The sequence below is a fragment of the Nerophis ophidion genome, linkage group LG18 (assembly GCF_033978795.1).
Source record: "Nerophis ophidion isolate RoL-2023_Sa linkage group LG18, RoL_Noph_v1.0, whole genome shotgun sequence".
Lineage (NCBI taxonomy): Eukaryota > Metazoa > Chordata > Actinopteri > Syngnathiformes > Syngnathidae > Nerophis > Nerophis ophidion.
Window position 1 is genome coordinate 17,144,144 of NC_084628.1, and position 23,260 is coordinate 17,167,403.

Sequence of the window (23,260 nt, forward strand, 5' to 3'; positions counted from 1 at the left end):
TAAGTTCATGAATTCAGATGGATCTCTATTACAATCCCCAAAGAGGGCAGTTTAAGTTGATGATTACTTCTGTGTGTAGAAATCTTTATTTATAATTGAATCACTTGTTTATTTTTCAACACGTTTTTAGTTATTTTTACATCTTTTTTTCCCCTAATAGTTCAAGAAAGACCACTACGAATGAGCAATATTTTGCACTGTTATACAATTTAATAAATCCGAATCTGATGACATAGTGCTGTATTTTACTTCTTTATCTCTTTTTTTCAACCAAAAATGCTTTGCTCTGATTAGGGGGTATTTGAATTAAAAAAATGTTCACAGGGGGTACATCAATTAAAAAAGGTTGAGAACCACTGCCCTAGTTCATCCCCTGGGAGGTGAGGGGAGCAGTGGGCAGCAGCTGTGCCGCCCCCTGGAATCATTTTTGGTGATTTAACCATATTAAATACAGAGCAGTGACGCACTTGTAAAATAAATTGTTGTTTTCTGCCTGGCAAAGAGAAGGAAGAAAAAATTAAATATATACAAAAGAAAACATCCCAGTGCTGTTGTTTTGCAGGTGTGTGGCTTCTCAGACCTAACTCGATGTATAGTTCCATAACAGAGTCTGTTTGCGTTGATCGTGCAGTGTTCATGGAATGTGCACCAGGAGTGACACGAGGAACAGTGCGGCGCTGACCCCGGCGACATGGCCGCCAGAGCGATACACCTGCCTCCCGTTCAAAAGCTGCACTGGTCTGAAGGTGTTCACCATCGGCCTCCCGCTGGAGAACTCCAGCTGGGAGAACGCAGCCAGCTGTCGTAAAGAAAGTAAACGCACCAGGTAAGAGGATGTTTCACGTGTGTGTATCCGAGTAGGGGGATGTTGTGTATTGAGTGAACCTGCTGCCTGCTGAGTGGGATGGGGTTCTCGAAGAGCGTCCAGACGACCGCCTCAGCACAGAGTGGTGTGGTGAGGGAGCCGTCATAGCGAAAATACGCAGTCATGTTAGAATGAGGGGCGATGAACATCTGCAGGGAGATGCCTTCCAGCTTTGTTTTGTTGGCTGGGCGTGAGGGAATATGAACACATTTTTTTGATTGATTGATTGATATTTTTATTAGTAGATTGCACAGTACAGTACATATTCCGTACAATTGACCACTAAATGGTAACAACCGAAAGAGTTTTTCAACTTGTTTAAGTCCACGTAAATCATTCATGGTACAATAAGATACGGTAAGATTGCTATTGTTACTAAATAACGAGGACCAAAGCATTGTTTTTCCCTTCTATTTGATTTATTGCGTGCAGGATGACAAGGCACGGTCTTATCATGCTGACAAATTGCACTTTAGCACCGCAGAATCGCCCCGACATGTGTGAGCATATGTAACTTACATGGTCGCGTGATTCCTTTCAGGGCGTTTATTAGCGGAGCAAATTTCTTGTTTGCAGAACTTGATTCCTGAAAGGGGACAAGAAAACTGAATTTGTCATTCTCCGTAACGTTTCAAATACAACACATGGTTGCTTTGCAGGGGGCATTACTGGTTCTCAGTCGTTAGAATTATGTATCTGTCGTTAAGTTGTTATTATCCCCAAGTAGTAGTAGTAGTGGTGGTCCAGCGTGAGTTTTACCCGCATTGTGCTGTCAACCTGTTTGTACCTTGAGTGAGCCTAGTGTCCTGGGTCGTTCTAACACAGTGGTTCTCAACCTTTTTTCAGTGATGTACCCCCTGTGAACATTTTTTTAATTCAAGTACACCCTAATCAGACTAAAGCATTTTTGGTGGAAAAAAGAGTTAAAGAAGTGAAATACAGCACTATGTCATCAGTTTCTGATTTATTAAATTGTATAACAGTGCAAAATATTGCTCATTTGTTGTGGTCTTTCTTGAACTATTTGGAAAAAAAGATATGAGAATAACTAAAAACTTTTTGAAAAATAAACAAGTGATTCAATTATAAATAAAGATTTGTAGAAGTAATCATCAAATTAAAGTGCCCTCTTTGGGGATTGTAATAGAGATCCATCTGGATTCATGAACTTAATTCTAAACATTTCTTCACAAAAAAAGAAATCTTTACCATCAATATTTATGGAACATGTCCACAAAAAAAATCTAGCTGTCATCACTGAATATTGCATTGTTGCATTTCTTTTCACAGTTTATGAACTTACATTCATATTTTGTTGAAATATTATTCAATAAATATATTTTATGAAGGATTTTTGAATTGTTGCTATTATAGAATATTTTTTAAAAATCCCACGTACCCCTTGGCATACCTTCAAGTACCCCTAGGGGTACACGTACCCCCATTTGAGAACCACTGTTCTAACATGTTGTCAAAGCTCATTTTCAACTACTTTTTTCTTGTCCTCATTGCTTGCTAAGGAAAAAGACCATTTCCTAAGTGCCTCCGACCTGCTTGACTCAGGATGGCCACAACTCACATAATTGTCAGTTAACTACTGAAATATATTGACAGTGGCGTGCCACAAGGCTCTGTTGTAGAGCCCTTTTATTTTTGTACCAAGGGTGTCAGAAAAGATGCTAACCTCATCCTACAAGTTTTCTCCCTTTTTTAATTTTTTTATAAATGGTTGATTTATACAGGCTTCTCTGCCTAAAGCCTTTACGCACTCCTGGAAGGATTCTTTGGGAATGTTTTGCAGCTATATCGTCGACGTCTCTAAAACCAGTTCCCCTTGATAAAAAGAGGCGAAAAACCCCACTATGAGTCAGGTCCTGTGAGTTGGGAGGTTGCTCCGGCATGGCGATGTTCCCCTCTGCACGTTCTCCTGTCAGAACTCTCACCTCATCTCAAGGCATTGGACTGCCGCAGGATCTATTTGTAGACACGCTGGTGGATTTTTATGCCCTGTGTACGATGCCCCTCACTTTTCTGACACACCTTGAATGTCTTCTGTTTACTCTTTTTGACACCGTTAATGGCAGTCTATCAACACACATAACAACACAATCACCTGAAAGAAAAATCCAAGAACGGCGACTCCCGTTCGATCTCTCACGGCCTGCGAAATTGAACTGTACTGTTCTTTGATGTGCACGATGTGCATCTGTGGGACAACAGAAGGGACGAAAGATGTTTTGAAGCTTTTTCTACTGTGTTTTGGTTACCCGTGCAAAGTTCAATGCAGTACCTCCAATGGAAATCGCTCTCCGTCAAGTGTGTGTTCGGAGCCCGGACCTCCATTTTTGCCCCAGTGGAAGTGGAGCTGAACTGCGTTGTAAGTTCTGACCAGATTACCGCCGTTGATTCTTATACTGGGGGGTAAATCCAACTGAACTGGAACAAAAAAAAAATCTGTTGAAGAATCTCTCCAAACTTTTGCTTTCTTTCTGACTCACTGTAGTTCATAAACGGTTTACACTGCAGGTACTTGTCATTTTATTAATTTACAACTACTCAGCTTCCCCAGTCAAGCTGAGTTTAATCACTCTTTGGCTAAAAACCAATAAACATATAAAACACAATCAGGGAGCGGTCCAGAAATCAGTAATTTTATAGGTATCGACCGGAATCTTAGTATTACCAGGTACAAATTCAGCGTACACGTGTAATGGCTCTAGTTTTTCCATTGACTTCTAAATGCAGCTTAAGGTTTTTTAGGCATGTGCTTACGAACAACAAAGATGACTAATTCATTATTAAAATATTTATTTTTACTGTAACTGTGCTGCACATTCAGCTGTTACAAACATTAAAAAATGACTAATCAAATGTTGTCCATTTAAAAGAAAAGAAAAAAAATTAACCTTGTTTATGTATTTTAAAAAAACAGTTAAAATAGCAGCAATGAAAACAAACACCAAAACATAAAATCAAACTTCCTCAAAAAGAGAAACATTTTTGTGATGTTTAAAAAGCTGCACACTGGTATATTGACTATTGAATAACAGGTTTAACACCCTAATAGACTCAATGTGCACCATCAAGCATGGAGTGATAGTTTAACAACTTATAAACGCATGCTTACCTTAGCTAAAGCTAAATATTACTCAAATCTCATCCACCGTAACAAAAACGATGCTAAATTTTTGTTTAATACGGTAGCATTGCTAACCCAACAAGGGACCCCTTCCAGTAGCTCCACCCACTCAGCTGATGACTTTATGCAATTCTTTAGTAAGAAAACTGAAGTCATTAGAAAGGAGATTAAAGACAATGCTCCCAGCTACAACTGGGTTCTATTAACACTGATACGATTGTATATACGGCGGATACTGCCCTCCAAAATAGTTTCTCTCGTTTTGAGGAAATAACATTAGAGGAATTGTTACAACGTGTAAATGGAATAAAACAAACAACATGTTTACTTGACCCACTTCCTGGGAAACTTATCAAGGAGCTCTTTGTATTATTAGGTCCATCAGTGCTAAATATTATAAACTTATCACTTTCCTCGGGCACTGTTCCCCTAGCAATCAAAAAAGCGGTTATTCATCCTCTTCTTAAAAGACCTAACCTCGATCCTGACCTCATGGTAAACTACCGACCAGTGTCTCACCTTCCCTTTATTTCAAAAATCCTCGAAAAAATTGTTGCGGAGCAGTTAAATGAACACTTAGCGTCTAACAATCTATGTGAAACCTTTCAATCCGGTTTCAGGGCAAATCACTCTACGGAGACAGCCCTCGCAAAAATGACTAATGATTTATTGCTATGCTAACGATGGATTCTGATGCGTCATCTATGTTGCTGCTCCTCGATCTTAGCGCTGCTTTCGATACCGTCGATCATAATATTTTATTAGAACGTATCAAAACACGAATTGGTATGTCAGACTTAGCCCTGTCTTGGTACAACTTTTATCTTACTGATAGGATGCAGTGCGTCTCCCATAACAATGTGACCTTGGACTACGTTAAGGTAACGTGTGGAGTTCCCCAAGGTTCGGTCTTTGGCCCTGCACTCTTCAGCATCTACACGCTGCCGCTGGGTGACGTCATACGCAAATACGGTGTTAGCTGTCACTGTTATGCTGATGACACCCAACTCTACATGCCCCTAAAGCTGACCAACACGCCGGATTGTAGTCAGCTGGAGGCGTGTCTTAATGAAATTAAACAATGGATGTCCGCTAACTTTTTGCAACTCAACGCCAAAAAAACGGAAATGCTGATTATCGGTCCTGCTAGACACCGACCTCTATTTAATAATACAACTCTAACATTTGACAACCAAACAATTAAACAAGGCGACACGGTAAAGAATCTGGGTATTATCTTCGACCCAACTCTCTCCTTTGAGTCACACATTAAAAGCGTTACTAAAACGGCCTTCTTTCATCTCCGTAATATCGCTAAAATTCGCTCCATTCTGTCCACTAAAGATGCTGAGATCATTATCCATGCGTTTGTTACGTCTCGCCTCGACTACTGTAACGTATTATTTTCGGGTCTCCCCATCTCTAGCATTAAAAGATTACAGTTGGTACAAAATGCGGCTGCTAGACTTTTGACAAGAACAAGAAAGTTTGATCACATTACGCCTGTACTGGCTCACCTGCACTGGCTTCCTGTGCACTTAAGATGTTACTTTAAGGTTTTACTACTTACGTATAAAATACTACACGGTCTAGCTCCATCCTATCTTGCCGATTGTATTGTACCATATGTCCCGGCAAGAAATCTGCGTTCAAAGGACTCCGGCTTATTAATGATTCCCAAAGCCCAAAAAAAGTCTGCGGGCTATAGAGCGTTTTTATTTCGGGCTGCAGTACTCTGGAATGCCCTCCCGGTAAAAGTTTGAGATGCCACCTCAGTAGAAGCATTTAAGTCTCACCTTAAAACTCATTTGTAAACTCTAGCCTTTAAATAGACTCCCTTTTTAGACCAGTTGATCTGCCGTTTGTTTTCTTTTTCTCCTATGTCCCACTCTCCCTTGTGGAGGGGGTCCGGTCCGATCCGATGGCCATGTACTGCTTGCCTGCGTATCGGCTGGGGACATCTCTGCGCTGCTGATCCGCCTCCGCTTGGGATGGTTTCCTGCTGGCTCCGCTGTGAACGGGACTCTCGCTGCTGTGTTGGATCCGCTTTGGAATGGACTCTCGCGACTGTGTTGGATCCATTATGGATTGAACTTTCACAGTATCATGTTAGACCCGCTCGACATCCATTGCTTTCCTCCTCTCCAAGGTTCTCATAGTCATCATTGTCACCGACGTCCCACTGGGTGAGAGTTTTCCTTGCCCTTATGTGGGCTTACCGAGGATGTCGTAGTGGTTTGTGTTGTGGTTTGTGCAGCCCTTTGAGACACTAGTGATTTAGAGCTATATAAGTAAACGATTGATTGATTGAATTCTATCTTTGAATAATTCTTAAAATGTTGGCTATTTAATAGATTGTATGTTTAAATCTTACGGTGTGTGTGTGTGTGTGTGTGTGTGTGTGCGTGTGTGTGTGTGTGTGTGTGTGTGTGTGTGTGTGTGTGTGTGTGTGTGTGTGTGTTATTGTGCCTTTTTCTGGCATTGCAAATTGGCGCTGCATTAAAACGTACTTGAATTGATGTAGACAGAGTTTAGCTGGCTGAATTTGGCTAAAATAATAGTTCAAGTTATTTTTCATACAACTTTGTCTCACTCCAGATAGGTAGCAAGGTTACGCTTACTGAGGTTGTGTACGCATCATCCCCCGAAATGTCCGACATCATGTCTCCACTTTAAATGCTCGCGTATCACAGATGTACTGCCATAAAAACAAGGTATGCTTTGCAAAAATGAGCAAGGTATTCATATTTCTAACAAGGATAAGAGCAAATATCCTCACGCTTTGCATGTTATCCCTGGCAATGTTTTTGCGAGTGACCCACTTCCGCCAGGAATTGCACAGGTGATGATGTCGCGTCTATTGTTGACAAATATAATTGTTGTGGCCCTTTTTTTATTATCTACAATTTCACTAATCGTTGTAGCCCTACTTGATAATTTTCAAATTTTCAGGCTAACAAAGCAAGAATGCGGCGCTCAAAAGTATACAGTAAGGCTCCGCTTTTCAAAATGTGCTAGCTCGATGCTAATTTACATTGGTTTTGCTAATTACATGCTACCGGTGAGCATTAGCAATTTTACATGGCGATTTCAAAACCTCCAAGTTTGGTAATTAAAACTACAACTAAGATGCACGTCACAATCCAACGCCTGGTGTGTTAATAACACAATACTTACAGTATAAGCACTTTCTACGACTCAACGAGAGAAAATATTGACACATTCAACTTAATGGCAAAGACTACTTCCTAGCGATGGCAACACTGCTGCCTTTTAACGTCTTGGAATTTCAACTGCATATAAATCCTACTATATAATACAGCACATTACAATACTTGCAAATGACATGCAGAATTGAAGAAGATGAGAAAGCAAAATGTTTGTTTTAAAACAATTAACATTTATCAATGAATTTTTCATACACACAAAACTACCGATAATTGGTACCGTAGAGTACTGCTATGCATTCAAATGTGAAAAGTACCAATTTCTACACGCACAGTATCTGCAAAATATCCTGATTTTTACTTTTAGGGCTACGCTGTATATAATTAAAGCTATTATGACAATAAGGTTAAAATATTGAGAGAATATGTTCATTACAAGAGGAAAACAGGTAATTTTATAAGACTAAAGTTGCAATTTTACAAGAAGAAAGCAAATTAACTGGCTATAAGATGAGGCAAGTACTTAACAACTTGCCTAATTAATATTACTACTTTTTTTGTTGACTTTTTTTTTTTTTTTAATATATTTAAAATATTTCTCAATTGTGACTTATATCTACTTTTATAACAGCTTTTTACTCAGGAGGAATATTACTTACTCATATGTTCTAATATCATTGTGGCTTTTTAATCAATAAAAATACTTCATTCTTGAAAAAAAAAAAGTTTTGCTTCATATTGCCACCTAAAAATATTTAGGTAAAAATATTTTTACAATCACTTTTTAGTCCTTTATATTTGATTAATAATGATAATTGTATTTATTTAATTAATTAATAGTTTAGATAGCCCTAATACTCTTTTGTACCAAATGTAAGTCATTTTCATCATGGAGCGTCATTTAAAGTGGTCTTACCGGTGTGGCCGTTGTTGGAAAGGTGTCCGTCAAAAGTGTCTTGATAGCCGATGAGGTGCAGAGGAGTGAGACGTCCATCGGGTAATGTTCTCCTCGTAACAATGTTGACTGGTGACTGAGCTTTACTGATGCAGTGATGAGAAACGAGACCCCAATCATCTGGACCTGTTGATAAAAATAATGAAAATCTTCAAAATAATTTGATTATACAAATGAATTTAATTTCAAGCAAACAAGGGCAGTTGGTGACTTTAACCTGAGCAGGTGTGATTGCAGGAAACCTCAGACTGATAACACCAATCTGGAAAACAAATGTTAAGCATCAGTAAAGCAGCATCAACAGTTTGATTATTGAATATTTCTACCTGCCCCTGAGACAATCTCCATGAAAGACATGAGGAAAAATATCAGCATTGTAAATCCGCCTGTTTTTGCTGGTATGTACATTTTTATCACTGATATCATTAAGAGAGTTGGACCAGGCTCACCTAGTACCACCTGACAAGCCCGCCCACAGTCTGAGCTTTGCTTTTTTTATGGCACCTGATTTCACTGGATATTTAGCAACCACAGATATGTAAAGAATTACATTCAGCAGAAAAACATATTAATAATTACAGGCCTTATTTGAATTTGTGCAAATGTTCATAATTCAATATAATAATGTACACATTGTGCATACTCATTTAAATGAAAATCGTGTTATTATTTAAACCCCAAGGCATTTTACAATTAATTGGGTGCTTTAAAACAGTGGTTCTCAAATGGGGGTACGCGTACCCCTGGGGGTACTTGAAGGTATGCCAAAGGGTACGTGAGATTTTTTTTCAAATATTCTAAAAATATCAATAATTTAAAAATCCTTTATAAATATATTTATTGAATAACACTTCGACAAAATATGAATGTAAGTTCATAAACTGTGGGGAAAAAAATACAACAATGCAATATTCAGTGTTGACAGCTAGATTTTTTTGTGGACATGTTCCATAAATATTGATGTTAAAGATTTCTTTTTTTTGTGAAGAAATTTTTAGAATTAAGTTTATGATTCCAGATAGATCTCTCTTACAATCCCCAAAGAGGGCACTTTGAGTTGATGATTACTCCTATGTGTAGAAATCTTTATTTAGAATTGAATCATTTGTTTATTTTTCAACAAGTTTTTAGTTATTTTTATATCTTTTTTTCCAAATAGTTCAAGAAAGAACACTACAAATGAGCAATATGTTTTGCACTGTTATACAATTTAATAAATCAGAAACTGATGACATAGTTGTGTATTTTTACTTCTTCATCTCTTTTTTCAACCAAATATGCTTTGCTCTGATCAGAGGTGGGTAGAATAGTCAGAAATTGTACTCAAGTAAGAGTACAGTTACTTTAGAGATGTATTACTCAAGTAAAAGTAAGGGGTAGTCACCCAAATATTTACTTGAGTAAAAGTAAAAAGTATGTTGTGAAAAAACTACGTAAGTACTGAGTAACTGATGAGTAACCTGATTACGGCAAAAAATAATGCACAAAAACATAAAAATAGCAATGAGCAAATTCAGAGCCAGGAATATCTCTTAAGCAACAAAAACAATATTATATATTAAATAATAGTACATTAAAATACAATTTTAAAAAAATGGCACATTGAGCCACAATAACTTAACAGCACTATAGCCTCAGTAGGCATTAATTGATTTGATTGATTGATTAAAACTTGTATTAGTAGATTGTACAGTACAGTACATATTCCGTATAATTGACCCCCATAAGTTTTTCAACGTTTATCAATTACTTAGTAAATGACCAAGTCGAGGTGATCTACCTCATATATACATACACACACATATCATTTATACACACACATATCATACATACACACACAAATCATTTATACACACATATCATATATATATATATATATATATATATATATATATATACATACATACATTTATATATACAGTATATAATTTATATTTATTTATTTTGCCGTTTTTGTTCACATGTTGAAGGTGTTTTAATGAATATACAAGCATGTTTAACATATAGATTCCTATCTTTCATGAAGACAAGAATATAAGTTGGTGTATTACCTGATTCTGATGACTTGCATTGATTGGAATCAGACGTTTACGTTTTCAAATGGAGGAGAAAAAAAGTTCCTCTTTTCTGTCTAATACCACACGAAAGTCGTTGGTTTTTGGCATCTTATCTGTCCAGCTTCCATATTCGTTTTTATACACTTTACAAAAAATACATTGGCGGCAAACTCCGTAGCTTGCTAGCTTGTTTGCGCTGGCTTTCGGAGACTCTTATTTTGTTAGCGCAGGCGCGATAGAGCAGCGCTTTTATTGTGAAGACAGGAACTGTCTTTAGGCTTATGACGGGAAGTACGGTTGAAATAAAAAGTGTCTTTTTTCCTTTACACTTTTGATTGATTGATTGAAACTTTTATTAGTAGATTGCACAGTACAGTACATAATCCGTACAATTGACCACTAAATGGTAACACCCGAATACATTTTTTAACTTGTTTAAGTCGGGTCATGTGACCGCCTGGCTCTGTTTGATTGGTCCAACGTCACCAGTGACTGCATGTGATTGGTGAAACGCAGGCATGCGTAGATTCTACTTTGAAGCTCTGTCATTAACCAAAACAAACATTAATAGATCGATAAAAAAAAGTAGCGAGTAGCGAGCTGAATGTAGATAAATGGAACGGAGTAAAAGTAGCGTTTCTTCTCTACAAATATACTCAAGTAAAAGTAAAAGTATGTTGCATAAAAACTACTCGTAGAAGTACAATTTATCCCAAAAGTTACTCAAGTAAATGTAACGGAGTAAATGTAGCTCGTTACTACCCACCTCTGGCTCTGATTAGGGGGTACTTGAATTAAATAAGTGTTCACAGGGGGTACATGTCTGAAAAGGGTTGAGAACCACTACTTTAAAAAAAAAAGCTTTATTAAAAGACCTGACAAGAAATAACAGATGTCACTTCATTATTCTATTGGCTAAGTTTTATATTCATAAATGTAAGTTTTTCTCAATACCCGACCTATCTTTTGTGCTTTTAAAAAAGATTTTGAACTTTACATTAAAACGCTCTTTATCTCTAACAACAAAAAAGCTGTGAAAACGATGATACTGTGTTCCAAATTTAAGTTATTTAATGAATTTAAATGAGCCTATGGCTTTGCACTTTGTTTATTATATATATATATATATATATATATATATATATATATATATATATATATATATATATATATATAATAAACAAAGTGCAAAGCCATTTACATAACAAAAATAGAATCCAAATATATATATATATATATATATATATATATATATATATATATATATATATATATATATATATATATATTTGGATTCTATTTTTGTTATTTTGAATTTACAACCCCCTGGCGCTGTTTTGTACTGTTTTCATAATGTTTTATAATGTTTTATATTGTTCTTTGACTTACTGTTTGTTATTGTTGAAATTTATGAATAAACATTTCAAAAAATAAAAAAAATAAATAAATAAATAACAAGTGTCACAGAAAATGCTAAGCTTTCGCGAACGCACCATACGTATGCGGAAATGGGCGTGTCTGTGTAGATAAGCGGGCGCCACCTGCATTCAATTTGTTCACAACGGCAGTGACACAGTTCTGCCCCAAATTGAACAAGAAACTAATATTAGCGTTCTTTATTAAAAATACGAAACGGAAAGCCGAGAGTGATGGAACGCTGGAGGGGCAGAGTTGCTCTCGTCACCGGAGCCTCGGTTGGAATCGGAGCGGCCATTGCTAAAGAGTTGGTCAGTTTCGGTATGATAGTGGTGGGCTGTGCGAGGGACCTGGACAAGTTAAAGGTTTGCACAAACGTCTCTTCTTAATAAACTCTCAAAGTGTTATGCTGAAAGATCATTGTGCTTTTATTCATATACAATATAGCAAAGTAGTACAAGAAACACGTTTGAACGATTTTTTGCAAATAAATCAGCTCACAGGAGTAGTCGACGCTTGTCTTAAAATGGCCAATGTCTGCAAAAAAACAATAATGGTATCAAACTAATCCAACTTAAACATAATGCAAGAGAACCGTGAAGATTCTAGCGGGAACTCTATTCAACCCTTTTTCGATTACGCTTGCACTCCTGGTACCCCAGCACCTCCAAAACCCTCAAATCTAGACTCCAAACTTCAAAGGACAAGCTAGTACGGTTACTTTTAGACCTCCACCCTAGATCACACCTCACTCCAACCCACTTCTCCAAAGTGGGCTGGCTCAGGGTGGAGGACAGAGTATAGCAACTTGCACTGAGCCTAGTCTATAAAATCCGCTACACCTCCCTGATACTGTCGTAAACACAATAACAATGGGCGCAATTTGCAAATTTAATGTCAAATCAAATATTTATTGGATTCATCACTATACAGTGTACATCCACGACTAAACTGCAACCACAACTTGGTTTACTATTTATAAAATATAATAATGTAGGGTTACCTGGAACTTGAAATGGGCCACCCGGCCTGAATCGACACTTCCCTTAGTAAACCAAGTTGCGGTAGTAGTTTAGTCAGTAGTTTAGTCGTGGATGTACACTGTATAGTGATGAATCCAATAAACTTTTGATTTGATTTGACATTAAATTTGCAAAATGCGTTTGCGCATTTTGCCAATTCTGCCCATTGGTATTGTGCTTACAACAATACCAAAGTACATGTCAAACTACTTCCTTAACCTAAATGACCGCCATAATCACAACACCAGGGGGAGCTCCACAAACCACGTTAAACCCAGATTCCGATCTAACTAAGGTCTTAACTCATTCTCTTTCTAAGCCTCGTTGTGGAATGCACTCCCAACAGGTGTAAAAGTAAGTGCATCTCTATATTCCTTCAAAACCCCTCTAAAACAACACCTCCAAGCAACTTCAACCCTTTACTAATACCCTCCTCCCTTCACATCCCATCTCCCCGGATTGTAAATAACCAAATGTAAATGATCAAATGTACTTCTAATGTATTTACTTGTTCTCATGCTATCTGAACTCACTATGTTCTCTGCTCGCTGTACATATCCTACCAAGTAAGACCTACTTGATGATGCAATTGTTGACTGAAGTGCTGATATCAACCACAGCTCCTCATCCCACCCCTTGGATTGTAAATAATGTAAATAATTCAACGTATATACTATGATGGTTAACATGTGTGATGACTGTATTATGCTGATAGTATATATTTGTACCATGAATTGATTAACGTGGACCCCGACTTAAACAAGTTGATAAACTTATTTCGGGTGTTACCATTTAGTGGTCAATTGTACGGAATATGTACTGTACTGTGGAATCTACTAATAAAAGTTTCAATCAATCAATCAATAAATCAAAAGATGCATTCAGGTTATTTCCAATCAATGAAATATTAACATTTGAAAACAAAACAAAGCTGATCATTATTCTGTTGGATTAACTCTGAAGTGCTCCATTTAAACATACAGGTATTTATGAAAATAACTATTTTCAGACGCTGTCAGTCATGGCTGTGTATGACAGTGGTTCTCAATCTTTTTTCAGTGATGTACCCCCTGTGAACATTTTTTAATTCAAGTACCCCCTAATCAGAGCAAAGCATTTTGTTTGAAAAAAAAGAGATGAAGTAAAATACAGTACAATCAATGTCATCAGTTTCTGATTTATTAAATTGTATAACAGTGCAAAATATTGCTCGTTTGTTGTGGTCTTTCTTGAACTATTTGGGGAAAAAAAGATATAATAGCTAAAAAGAATATAAGAATAACTAAAAACTTGTTGAAAAATAAACAAGTGATTCAATTATAAATAAAGATTTCTCACATAGAAGTAATCATCAACTTGAAGTGCCCTCTTTGGGGATTGTAATGGAGATCCATCTGGATTCATAAACTTAATTCTAAACATTTCTTCACAAAAAAAGAAATCTTTAACATCAGTATTTATGGAACATGTCCACAAAAAATCTAGCTGTCAACACTGAATATTGCATTGTTGCATTTCTTTTCACAGTTTATGAACTTACATTCATATTTTGTAGAAGTATTATTCAATAAATATATTTATAAAGGATTTTTGAATTGTTGCTACTTTTAGAACATTTAAAAAAAATTTCACGTACCCCTTGGCATATCTTCAAGTACCCCCAGGGGTATGCGTACCCCCATTTGAGAACCACTGGTGTATGACATTTGGGTTGTGGGCTAAATTGCTTCAGTTTAGTCATTCATAAAGCACATTTTAAACAACCCCAGTTGGCCCAAGTGTTGTACAGACATACCATTTTAAAAATAGTGCAAAGCAGTGTTATGTGTAAATTTTAAAACAGCAGGGTGAATACAATGCTATAATAGCAATTAAACTTGAAAACTGGTGTGAAATAGATTTTCATTGAGGGCCACATTGCAGTTATTGCTGCACTGAGAGCGCCACTTGTAATAGTATATATAAATAAATACAACTGTATAACCATCGCATGATATTATCTCACAATTGCAGAAAGGGCAAGCGGTAGAACAATGGATGGATGGATGGAATTGCAGATGCATTTGTTTATTTTTTATAAAAAAAAATGTACATAGAATTTGATGGATAACTTGCTTTGTAATCATCCATCCATCTATTTTCCACCGTTTGCCCCTGTCGGGGTCAAATATATATATTTTTTTTATCTTGGAAACATTTTTGAAATGTATGATATTTGTTGCATTATTAGATAATATTGATTGAAATTTGAAGTTTGAAAAATATGCAATTGAACGAATACATTTAGTAAGAAAAGATAAGGTACTTTATTGACGCACATTTTTTCAAGGCTTTTTTGGGCCACATAAAATTACGTGGCGGGCCAGATCTGGCCCCCAGCTTTGAGTTTGACACCCATGCCTTAAAAGAAGCGCAAAAAGATATCACATAAGAATACTAAAATGTAGTAAATGTATCAAATGTATAAAACAAGAAATAATGACCAAGATATCCTGCCTAACTGGATTTAATTTGGAAAATATATTTTCATATTTTTCATTTAAAAAAAAAAAGTAAAACAATATATTTATATATTTTTGGAAGAATAAACAGCATGCATGTTAACTTTGTGTTATTGGTGTTAAAATTTCATTTTTTTCTCACTGCATTACACCTCTTTGCTCTTTTATCACACTTTTTTAATGTTGTTTTTTTAGTAAATTTTTTACAATATACTGTGGGCCGTTAAAAAATAAAATAATAAAAATATCTTTGGGCTGCACTTAGCTGGAGCCCCAGCAATGGCCATGTTTTTCAACCAGTCATGTTAAAATTTTACACACGTGCTAGTCAGTCTCCTAAAGGCACAAACTAACCAACCTAAACGCCCAATGGTGTTTTGTAGAGCACATTGAGCTGTGTGAGAAATGTCAAGTCAATCCAATTTATGGGGTTTAATAAGAGTGCCACCATGTTGTGTATTTCTCGGGGACCTATCTTCTGCTCTCTGACATGTAGGTTGTTTCTCAAACAGTCCGTGGCAGCAGAGTGTCTCAGTGAAGGCCACAGTGGCGTTTTGGTACCGTTCAAGTGCGACCTGACTAGTGAAGAGGATATCGCTTCCATGTTCTCGGCTATCAAGGCCCAGCATAAGGGCGTGGACGTGTGCATCAACAACGCAGGCGTAGCTCATCCTGAACCCCTGCTGAGTGGCAGAACAAGCGGCTGGAAGAACATGTTGGACGTAAGTTCAGATCAGGACACAAAGGATGGTGTAATTTATAACTGATGATTGTGCGCCTGCAGCTGAACGTCCTCGCCTTATCTATATGTTCACGAGAGGCTTATCAGTCCATGAAAGACAGAAATGTTGACGACGGACATATTATCAACATAAACAGGTACAAGCTTCTTTCGCTCCTGTCCGATACAGTCAACCTCCACACTTTATGTTTCCAGGATGTTTGTATAAATCTGTGAATTGTTTTATTTTTTTTTTTGTATTTATTTTAAAAGTCTAATTGAATCCATTTCTAATCATGTTATTTCCATTAGTGTTAATTATCTGTACAGGAAAGATGGATAAATGTCTATTTTTTTCTTCAATTTTAATATTTTTTTTTCAAATGTAACTTTAATTTAATTTATATTTTAATTGTACTTAAAATAGAAATATGTATTTTTTTTCATAATTTAAGATGTATTTCTAAAACATATGTTAAACTTAAATTATTTTTAAAAATCGATTTTAATTTTATTTAGTAAGTTTAACCAGTTTTTTCCACAGGTATTAATTATCTGTACAGGCAAGATATTTATTTTCCATGTAATTATAAATGTCTTTTACAAATGTAATTATATTTTAATTACCTTTTAATGGTATTTTAGATACAAATGTTTGTTTTTTAATCATTTATTCAAGATGTATTTATTTCCAAATATATCAAACTTCCTTTTAATGAAACTATTTAATATAATTTGTATTTACTAAGTTAAACCAGTTTTCCACAGGTGTTATTTAACTGTACAGGTAAGACGTAGGAGATCCTTGCATATTTGCAGATGTTTTCAAAGGAAAAAAAGACCATTGGTAACGGCATGTTTTGTAAGCACAATACTGTTTTTATTCATTGTTGTCATGTGTTGTGTTTGTGTTGCAGCATGGCCGGTCATCGCATGGTCAGCAACCCCGATGTGCACTTCTACAGTGCCACCAAGTTTGCGGTGACGGCGCTGACGGAGGCTCTGAGGCGGGAGCTGCGAGAGGCCAACTCCCACATCCGTACCTCTGTAGGACACAATCACCCACACATTTTTTGTCCTTCATTGTTTCTTTGTTCTTTGCAACGGGTCACATGACTGAACTCTCGATGCTGAACACTTTTTTTGCTGTTTAAAAAATGTTATTTTGTTCCTAATTCACTCTAAAATCTACCGGTGAGCCTTTTCGGCCAGACCGAGTTGGACCTCCTGCCCTGGTTCTCTTTTCCGATGTTCGAGCAATCACAATTATATAATTTACTTGCTTAAATACTTGTATGAATGTACTGTGGAGCAAACAACTTGATGGATTATTTTCAGTCATTTTATTCATTTCTAGTAAGAAAGTACCCTGTCTAACCGTCCTTCAAGGACCTCCAATTAAAAATGGCCATTGGAAGTTTCTGTAAAGCACAGCCACACAATTATGGCATTAATAATATTAATTAAAACCAATTATTTAAAACATGCACACAAGTTTATCAAAACTAACTTTATTTATATAGCACGTTTCATACAAAGGCAAGTGGCAGCACAAAGTGCTTCAGGGAAGACAAAAAGAGAAGACACCAAGTATGCGAAATGTCCGGAAAAATGCGAAAATGAGCGTTTTTTTAACATTAATTTTTTACGTCAAAATATCAATTTTGAGTTTTTAAATCCAACCATTTTCTACCACTTATTCACTTTTGGGGTTACAGGGGGCGCTGGCGCCTATCTCAGCTACAATCGAGTTTTTAAATCTAAAAAAAAAAAAAAAAATTGTTTTTAAATCTAAAAAAAAAAAATTGTTGAACGCTCACCTCAGCCGCAGATACTTGCTGTTCCTTTTGCCTCAACGCCGCAATTAATTGCCAGACAGGAAGATGATCAGGAGGGCCAAAACAAACTAGCTAGTTAACATAGTTAGCATCATCCTGCTATCTTACTTGTTGTTGCCTCCACTCCCATGTTGACGGCTTTCTACTTTAGCATTATTATAATAACTAACATTACCACTAAAAATATCATTTAAAATTATATAACATGCGCGCAAAGAACTCTATCCTGTAGCACGCACTATCGGGTAGTATGCTTGATAGGGCTCAGGGTGGCTCAGTTGGCAGAGCAGCCGTGTCAGAAACTTTGGGTTTCCTGGTTCGATTTCCAGCTTGCGCCATTCTAGTCACGTCCGTTGTGTCCTTGAGCAAGACACTTCACTCTTGCTCCTGATGGGTCGTGGTTAGGGCCTTGCATGGCAGCTCCCGCCATCACTGTGTGAATTTGTGTGTGTGAATGGGTGAATGTGGAAATAGTGTCAAAGCGCTTTGAGTACCTTGGAGGTAGAAATGCACTATACAAGTATAAATTATTTACTTCCGGTGTTGTGACCTCTGTTTAAATGCGTCACATAAAAATATACCTTCTCGCTGGCCACTAATAAATACTTTCCAGCCAGAACTGGTTCAGAACTAACTGTGTTCGGATTGTAATCATCTGAATATGATTAGCAGCAAAGTAGAAAGCCGTCAACATGGGAGTGGAGGCTACAACAAGTAAGATAGGAAATGTAGTCTTGATTCTCAAAGTTTTCTTTTGGTGCTTGCGTGGCAGCACTTTTTTGATTTGATTGATTGAAACTTTTAGTAGTAGATTGCACAGTTCAGTACATATTCTGTTCAATTGACCACTTAAAAGGTAACACCCGAATAAGTTTTTCTACTTGTTTAAGTCAGGGTCCACATTAATTAATTCATGGTAATTCATTATTTTACCTCTTTTTTTTCCCCCTCAGTGGGTGCTCACATACCTAAACCTCACACATACAAACACTCACACACTGCACTGTGGCATGGCACCTGGAGAATACCTCAAATTAACAGCATCTAAAAAATTGTGTGAAACATGTTATAGAATATATGTAAAAAAATAAAATATGAATAATTCATTAATACTTATTAAAAGGACATTTAGAGAATAATTGTATAAATAATAGCAATAAATAAAATATAAATCACTAGTGTCTCAAAGGGCTGGAAGATAACACAATCAGAATTAGAAGCATAAGAACAGTTTAACATAATTGGTTAAAAGCCTTATTCAAAAAGTGTGTCTTTTTTTTAAAAAATATATCAGCAGTCCTGAGGCTCTGTGGCAGACTGTTACACAGATGGGGGCCGTAGTGGCTAAATATTGCCTCACCATGAGTCTTTGATCTGGTATTTAGTAAAGATAAAAGTTTGGTGCCGGAGGATCCATGAGGGTTGATTAGGTTCATGTAGGTCACATAGATGAGAAGGCGCAAAAACTAATAATACAAAGTTTGTAGAACTTTTAAAATAGACCCTGAAGTAGATAGGGAGGCAATGCGGCAACTTTAAAACTGGTGTAATGTGCGCCTGCCCCCTAAGTCTCGTCAGCTCCTGGTCAGCTGAATCTTTTAAAAATTGTGGAGTTCTTTTTGGGAACACCAGAGAGCAGAGGACAGGAAATAAAAGTGTGCATTAGCACCTCTGTGTTGTCCAAAGAGAGAAACAGTCGGACTCTGACTGTGTTCTTGATATCAACTTGTCTTGTTTGCAAATGGGAAGAAATAAAAATGTTGTCAAGTCAGCATCACCCAACGAATATAAGGCTTTCTTTGGCTTTGCAGTGCATTTCCCCTGGCCTGGTGGAGACTGAATTTACTCTTCGTCTCTACAGTGGCGACGCTGAAAAAGTTGACAAAACTTTCAGCAAATACAAGGTACCGTTATTGTTAAAGCAATTATTATTAGCAAGCAAGAGAGAGTTTGACACAGTCCTCCCTGCTCTTTCAGCCGCTGGACGCTAAAGATGTTGCTAATGCTGTCACCTACGTCCTTAGTGCCCCACCACACGTGCAGGTGTGCATGTGTGTCTCAGTACATGTGTGTGTGTGTGTTCAACCTTTGCTCCTCCATGGTAAAAATATCAGCCATTGAATTAGATAACACTCGCATATCTTTTCTTTTTTTTTGCTAGGTTGGTGATGTTCAGATGAGACCCGTGGAGCAGTCTTTGTAGAAGCAGTTCTAAAACGAACGTAACTAACGCTCTTATTGTGCATTCTTTTATTTCTATCTTTTGGAAATGATGATTACACTCTGAGGTAAAAAAAAAACAAGTGCACTTTGTCATTACTAATCACCTATAACACATTTGCAACAGCATAAAAAATACAATTATACAAAAAGGATAAACAATTAAAAACAAAGTGATTGTCAGCATACAACGATGCATTCAATGTCTTGTTTATTTCAAGTCGCCTGGACTACTGAAATGCACTTTATGCTAGCATTTGCCTAAAAACTCTCTCCCGGTTGCAGTTAGTCCAGAACGCGGCAGCACGACTTTTAACAGGGGCCAGGAAACGCAAGCGTATAACCCCAATTCTTGAGACTTTGCACTGGCTCCCTGTTCATTTTAGAATTGGTTTTGGTTTTAAAACTTTGCATTGACTGGCACCTCATATTTTGGATCTCATCCAAATTTACAGTCCTGCGTGCGCTCTGAGATCCGAGAGCCAGCTCCATCTCGTGGTTCCCAAGACGAGACGTAAAACCAGGGGAGACAGGGCCTTCTTTGTGGTCGGCCCTAAGCTCTGGAACACCCTGCCCCTCCATGTTCGAACTGCTCCCACAGTGGAGTGTTTTAAGTCTCGTCTTAAGACCCACTTTTTTTTATCTGGCTTTTAACACTACGTGAGTTGTGTGGTCCTCTGTGTTTTTAAAATGTTTTTTTCTATTTATTATTTCAATTGGTTTTACGTTTTAACATTTTTAATCATATCTATTTTTATATTTATTATTTTGTTTTTATTCAGTCATTGGTGGAGCCAAGGATAGTATTTAAATCTTGTTTTTAATATATTGTGTAGCACTTTCGAAACATTTTGTTGTTTAAATGTGCTATATAAATAAAGTGGATTGGATTGAATAGTTATTGTTCCCTCTGTGAGGTTTCAACCAGTTTTAATAAAAACTCCCATCAAGCTTTGATTTAGATAAAGCACTTTCCTCAACTGGGGCTTCACGGTGGAAGAGGGGTTAGTGCGTCTGCCTCACAATACGAAGGTCCTGCAGTCATGGGTTCAAATCCAGGCTCGGGATCTTTCTGTGTGGAGTTTGCATGTTCTCCCCGTGAAAGCGTGGGTTCCCTCCGGGTACTCCGGCTTCCTCCCACTTCCAAAGACATGCACCTGGGAATAGGTTGATTGGCAACACTAAAATGGTCCCTAGTGTGTGAATATGAGTGTGAATGTTGTCTGTCTAGCTGTGTTGGCCCTGCGATGAGGTGGAGACTTGTCCAGGGTGTACCCCGGCTTCCGCCCGATTGTAGCTGAGATAGGCGCCAGCGCCCCCCGCGACCCTGAAAGGGAATAAGCGGTAGAAAATGGATGGATGGATGGACTTTCCTCAACTGATGCTGTACAGGAAATATCACATTGCAAAACTTTATTAAATATGTCTTAATGAGGCCTCATTGTTGACAAGACTGTCTTTCGCTAGACTTTGTCTTGTTTTTACTGATAAGAGAATTGCAGCTTTTTGTGTCATAAGTTCCTAGACTTTAATTGGTCAATGGCCATAAAGGGATCTTCCAATAGTGCAAGTTTTATGATTTTTTGTTGTAGTCAGCATTGTAAGCCTTTTTCGACATCTAAATCCCAAATGTACCGATGTGTGTTTGTGGTACAGTAAGTATACTCTCTACAGGTGTTCATGTACCTAGCTGCAGGGATTGCAGGCATTTATTTAAATGTTTGTTTTGAAAGGAGGCCTTTATTTGAACAGATTATTTACTGTTTTCGTATAAAATTAAAAAATATGCGTGTATCTTGTACTCATGCTTACTATACACTTTGTTTTTTTTGTTTACTCTCAAAGTAGGCTTTTTTCCACTTTCCTGTAACAGAATGGAACGCTCCATCATTCCTCCAATAAGGTATGAGCTACACTCTAATGACCATGCCGACATATTCAGGTTACATTTCATTGACAAATGATTGCTTTTTCAATCTGGTTCTTGTAGGTTCAAGTGGGCAACAAACTAAGATGCGATATATATAGAGCAAAGGTTGGAAAAAGGTATTTAGTGTGGATTGATCCCCAATTTTTTAAAATATACATAGGTTTTTGTTAGTTTTATAAATTAAGATGATCTTTTTTAGAATGCTGCACAATTGTCTCCACCTTTTGAATGATATTGATATAAAACATATGTATTTCTTAATATGGATGCCAAATAAAGTCAGCTAACAATGAACTGTAGGCCAGATTATTGTATTAATGCATATCAAAGTTCTAGTTTCACCACGCTGCACTGTGAGGACCCTAATTGTCCACTAGATGTCACTGACTGCTAGCCTCCCTTTCTGCTAATCGTTAATGTGGCTGTTTAAAAAGACCACATTTTAATGATCCATAAAGGAAATTGGTCTACAGCTCAGTTACAGAGAATGGAAAGGATAATGCACACAAGGGCACAAAACGAGGGTGAGAACAAAATATATAAAGTAGACTAAAAAATTACCATAGTAACAAAATAAAATATAACATATATAATATTTACATATTGTATACAGTGTATAACATATACTGATATAATATATAAGATATATAACAAATTATGCTCAAAGTTACATTTTTAAAACCAAAAACAATATTAAAATAACACAATCAATCAATCAATGTTTACTTATATAGCCCTAAATCACTAGTGTCTCAAAGGGCTGCACAAACCACCACATACACAACATGTTTTTGTTTGTCTATTTTTCACAAGTACTAATTACAAAGAGTGTTTTCCTCAAAATTGTCTCCACCTTTTGCATGATATTGATTAAAAAATGCATTTCTATACATGGGTGCCAAATGAAATCAGTCAAATATTAACTTAAGTATAGGCCAAATAATTGTGTTTAATTTATATCAGTACACGGTAGCACGGTCGTGGGGGGGTTAGTGCGTCGGCCTCACAATACATAGGTCCTGAGTTCAATCCCGTGCTCAGGATCTTTCTGTGTGGAGTTTGCATGTTCTCCCCGTGACTGCGTGGTCTCCCTCAGAGTACTCTGGCTTCCTCCCACCTCCAAAAACATGCACAGGTTGATTGGCAACACTAAATTGTACCGAGTGTGTGAATGTGGTCTTTCTGTGTTGGACCTGTGAGGAGGTAGCAACTTGTCCAGGGTGTACGACACCTTCCGCCCGAATGCAGCTGAGATAGGCTCCATCACCCCCCGTGTCCCCGAAAGGGACAAGCGGTAGAAAATGGATGGAAGAATGGACATATCAGGACAGTATGAACTGGCATATCTAGGATTTGAAAAAATGCCCTACCAGTCCTTCCATGCTCCTTCGTAATGACCCTAAATGTCCACTAGGTGTCAATGAAGCTA

At 37.1% G+C, this 23,260-nt stretch overlaps 2 protein-coding genes across 8 annotated transcripts in view; one reads left to right on the plus strand and one right to left on the minus strand.

Moving 5' to 3' along the window:
* Window positions 1-634: 634 nt before the first annotated feature.
* On the minus strand, window positions 635-8,483 carry ca4b (carbonic anhydrase IV b). Its single transcript, XM_061878429.1, has 8 exons — window positions 8,453-8,483; window positions 8,344-8,388; window positions 8,088-8,252; window positions 3,156-3,301; window positions 2,979-3,071; window positions 1,385-1,451; window positions 886-1,049; window positions 635-799 (listed from the first exon to the last, which is right to left on the minus strand). The coding sequence occupies exons 1-8, from the start codon at window positions 8,481-8,483 to the stop codon at window positions 635-637; spliced, it is 876 nt and encodes a 291-aa protein (XP_061734413.1).
* Window positions 8,484-11,679: 3,196 nt separating this feature from the next.
* The window catches only part of LOC133536816 (dehydrogenase/reductase SDR family member 11-like), a 66,991-nt gene continuing 55,410 nt past the window's right edge, over window positions 11,680-23,260 (plus strand). For 5 of the 7 annotated variants that reach the window (XR_009802555.1, XR_009802553.1, XR_009802554.1 and 2 more), the window contains exons 1-9: window positions 11,680-11,964; window positions 15,635-15,844; window positions 15,907-16,001; window positions 16,761-16,890; window positions 19,493-19,585; window positions 19,659-19,724; window positions 19,843-19,903; window positions 21,747-21,804; window positions 21,892-21,947. Coding sequence is in view for 1 of the 7 variants with exons in the window: in XM_061877385.1 (XP_061733369.1) it covers window positions 11,833-11,964; window positions 15,635-15,844; window positions 15,907-16,001; window positions 16,761-16,890; window positions 19,493-19,585; window positions 19,659-19,724; window positions 19,843-19,884 (768 nt within the window). In the remaining 6 variants the exon portion in view is untranslated. Of the gene's footprint in view, window positions 11,965-15,634; window positions 15,845-15,906; window positions 16,002-16,760; window positions 16,891-19,492; window positions 19,586-19,658; window positions 19,725-19,842; window positions 20,093-21,746; window positions 21,805-21,891; window positions 21,948-23,260 lie in introns of those variants that run through there. The other 2 variants (XR_009802556.1, XM_061877385.1) reach the window with 2 other exon arrangements.

What these genes read in the sequence shown, in the direction of transcription:
- ca4b (XM_061878429.1), bottom strand. Translation starts at nt 8,483, where the DNA reads ATGTCTTTCATGGAGATTGTCTCAGGGGCAG. An exon ending in CTGCAATCACACCTGCTCAG is followed by an intron (nt 8,253 to 8,343) that starts GTTAAAGTCACC and finishes TTTTATCAACAG; the next exon opens with GTCCAGATGATTGGGGTCTC. An exon ending in TTCCAACAACGGCCACACCG is followed by an intron (nt 3,302 to 8,087) that starts GTAAGACCACTT and finishes TTTTTGTTCCAG; the next exon opens with TTCAGTTGGATTTACCCCCC.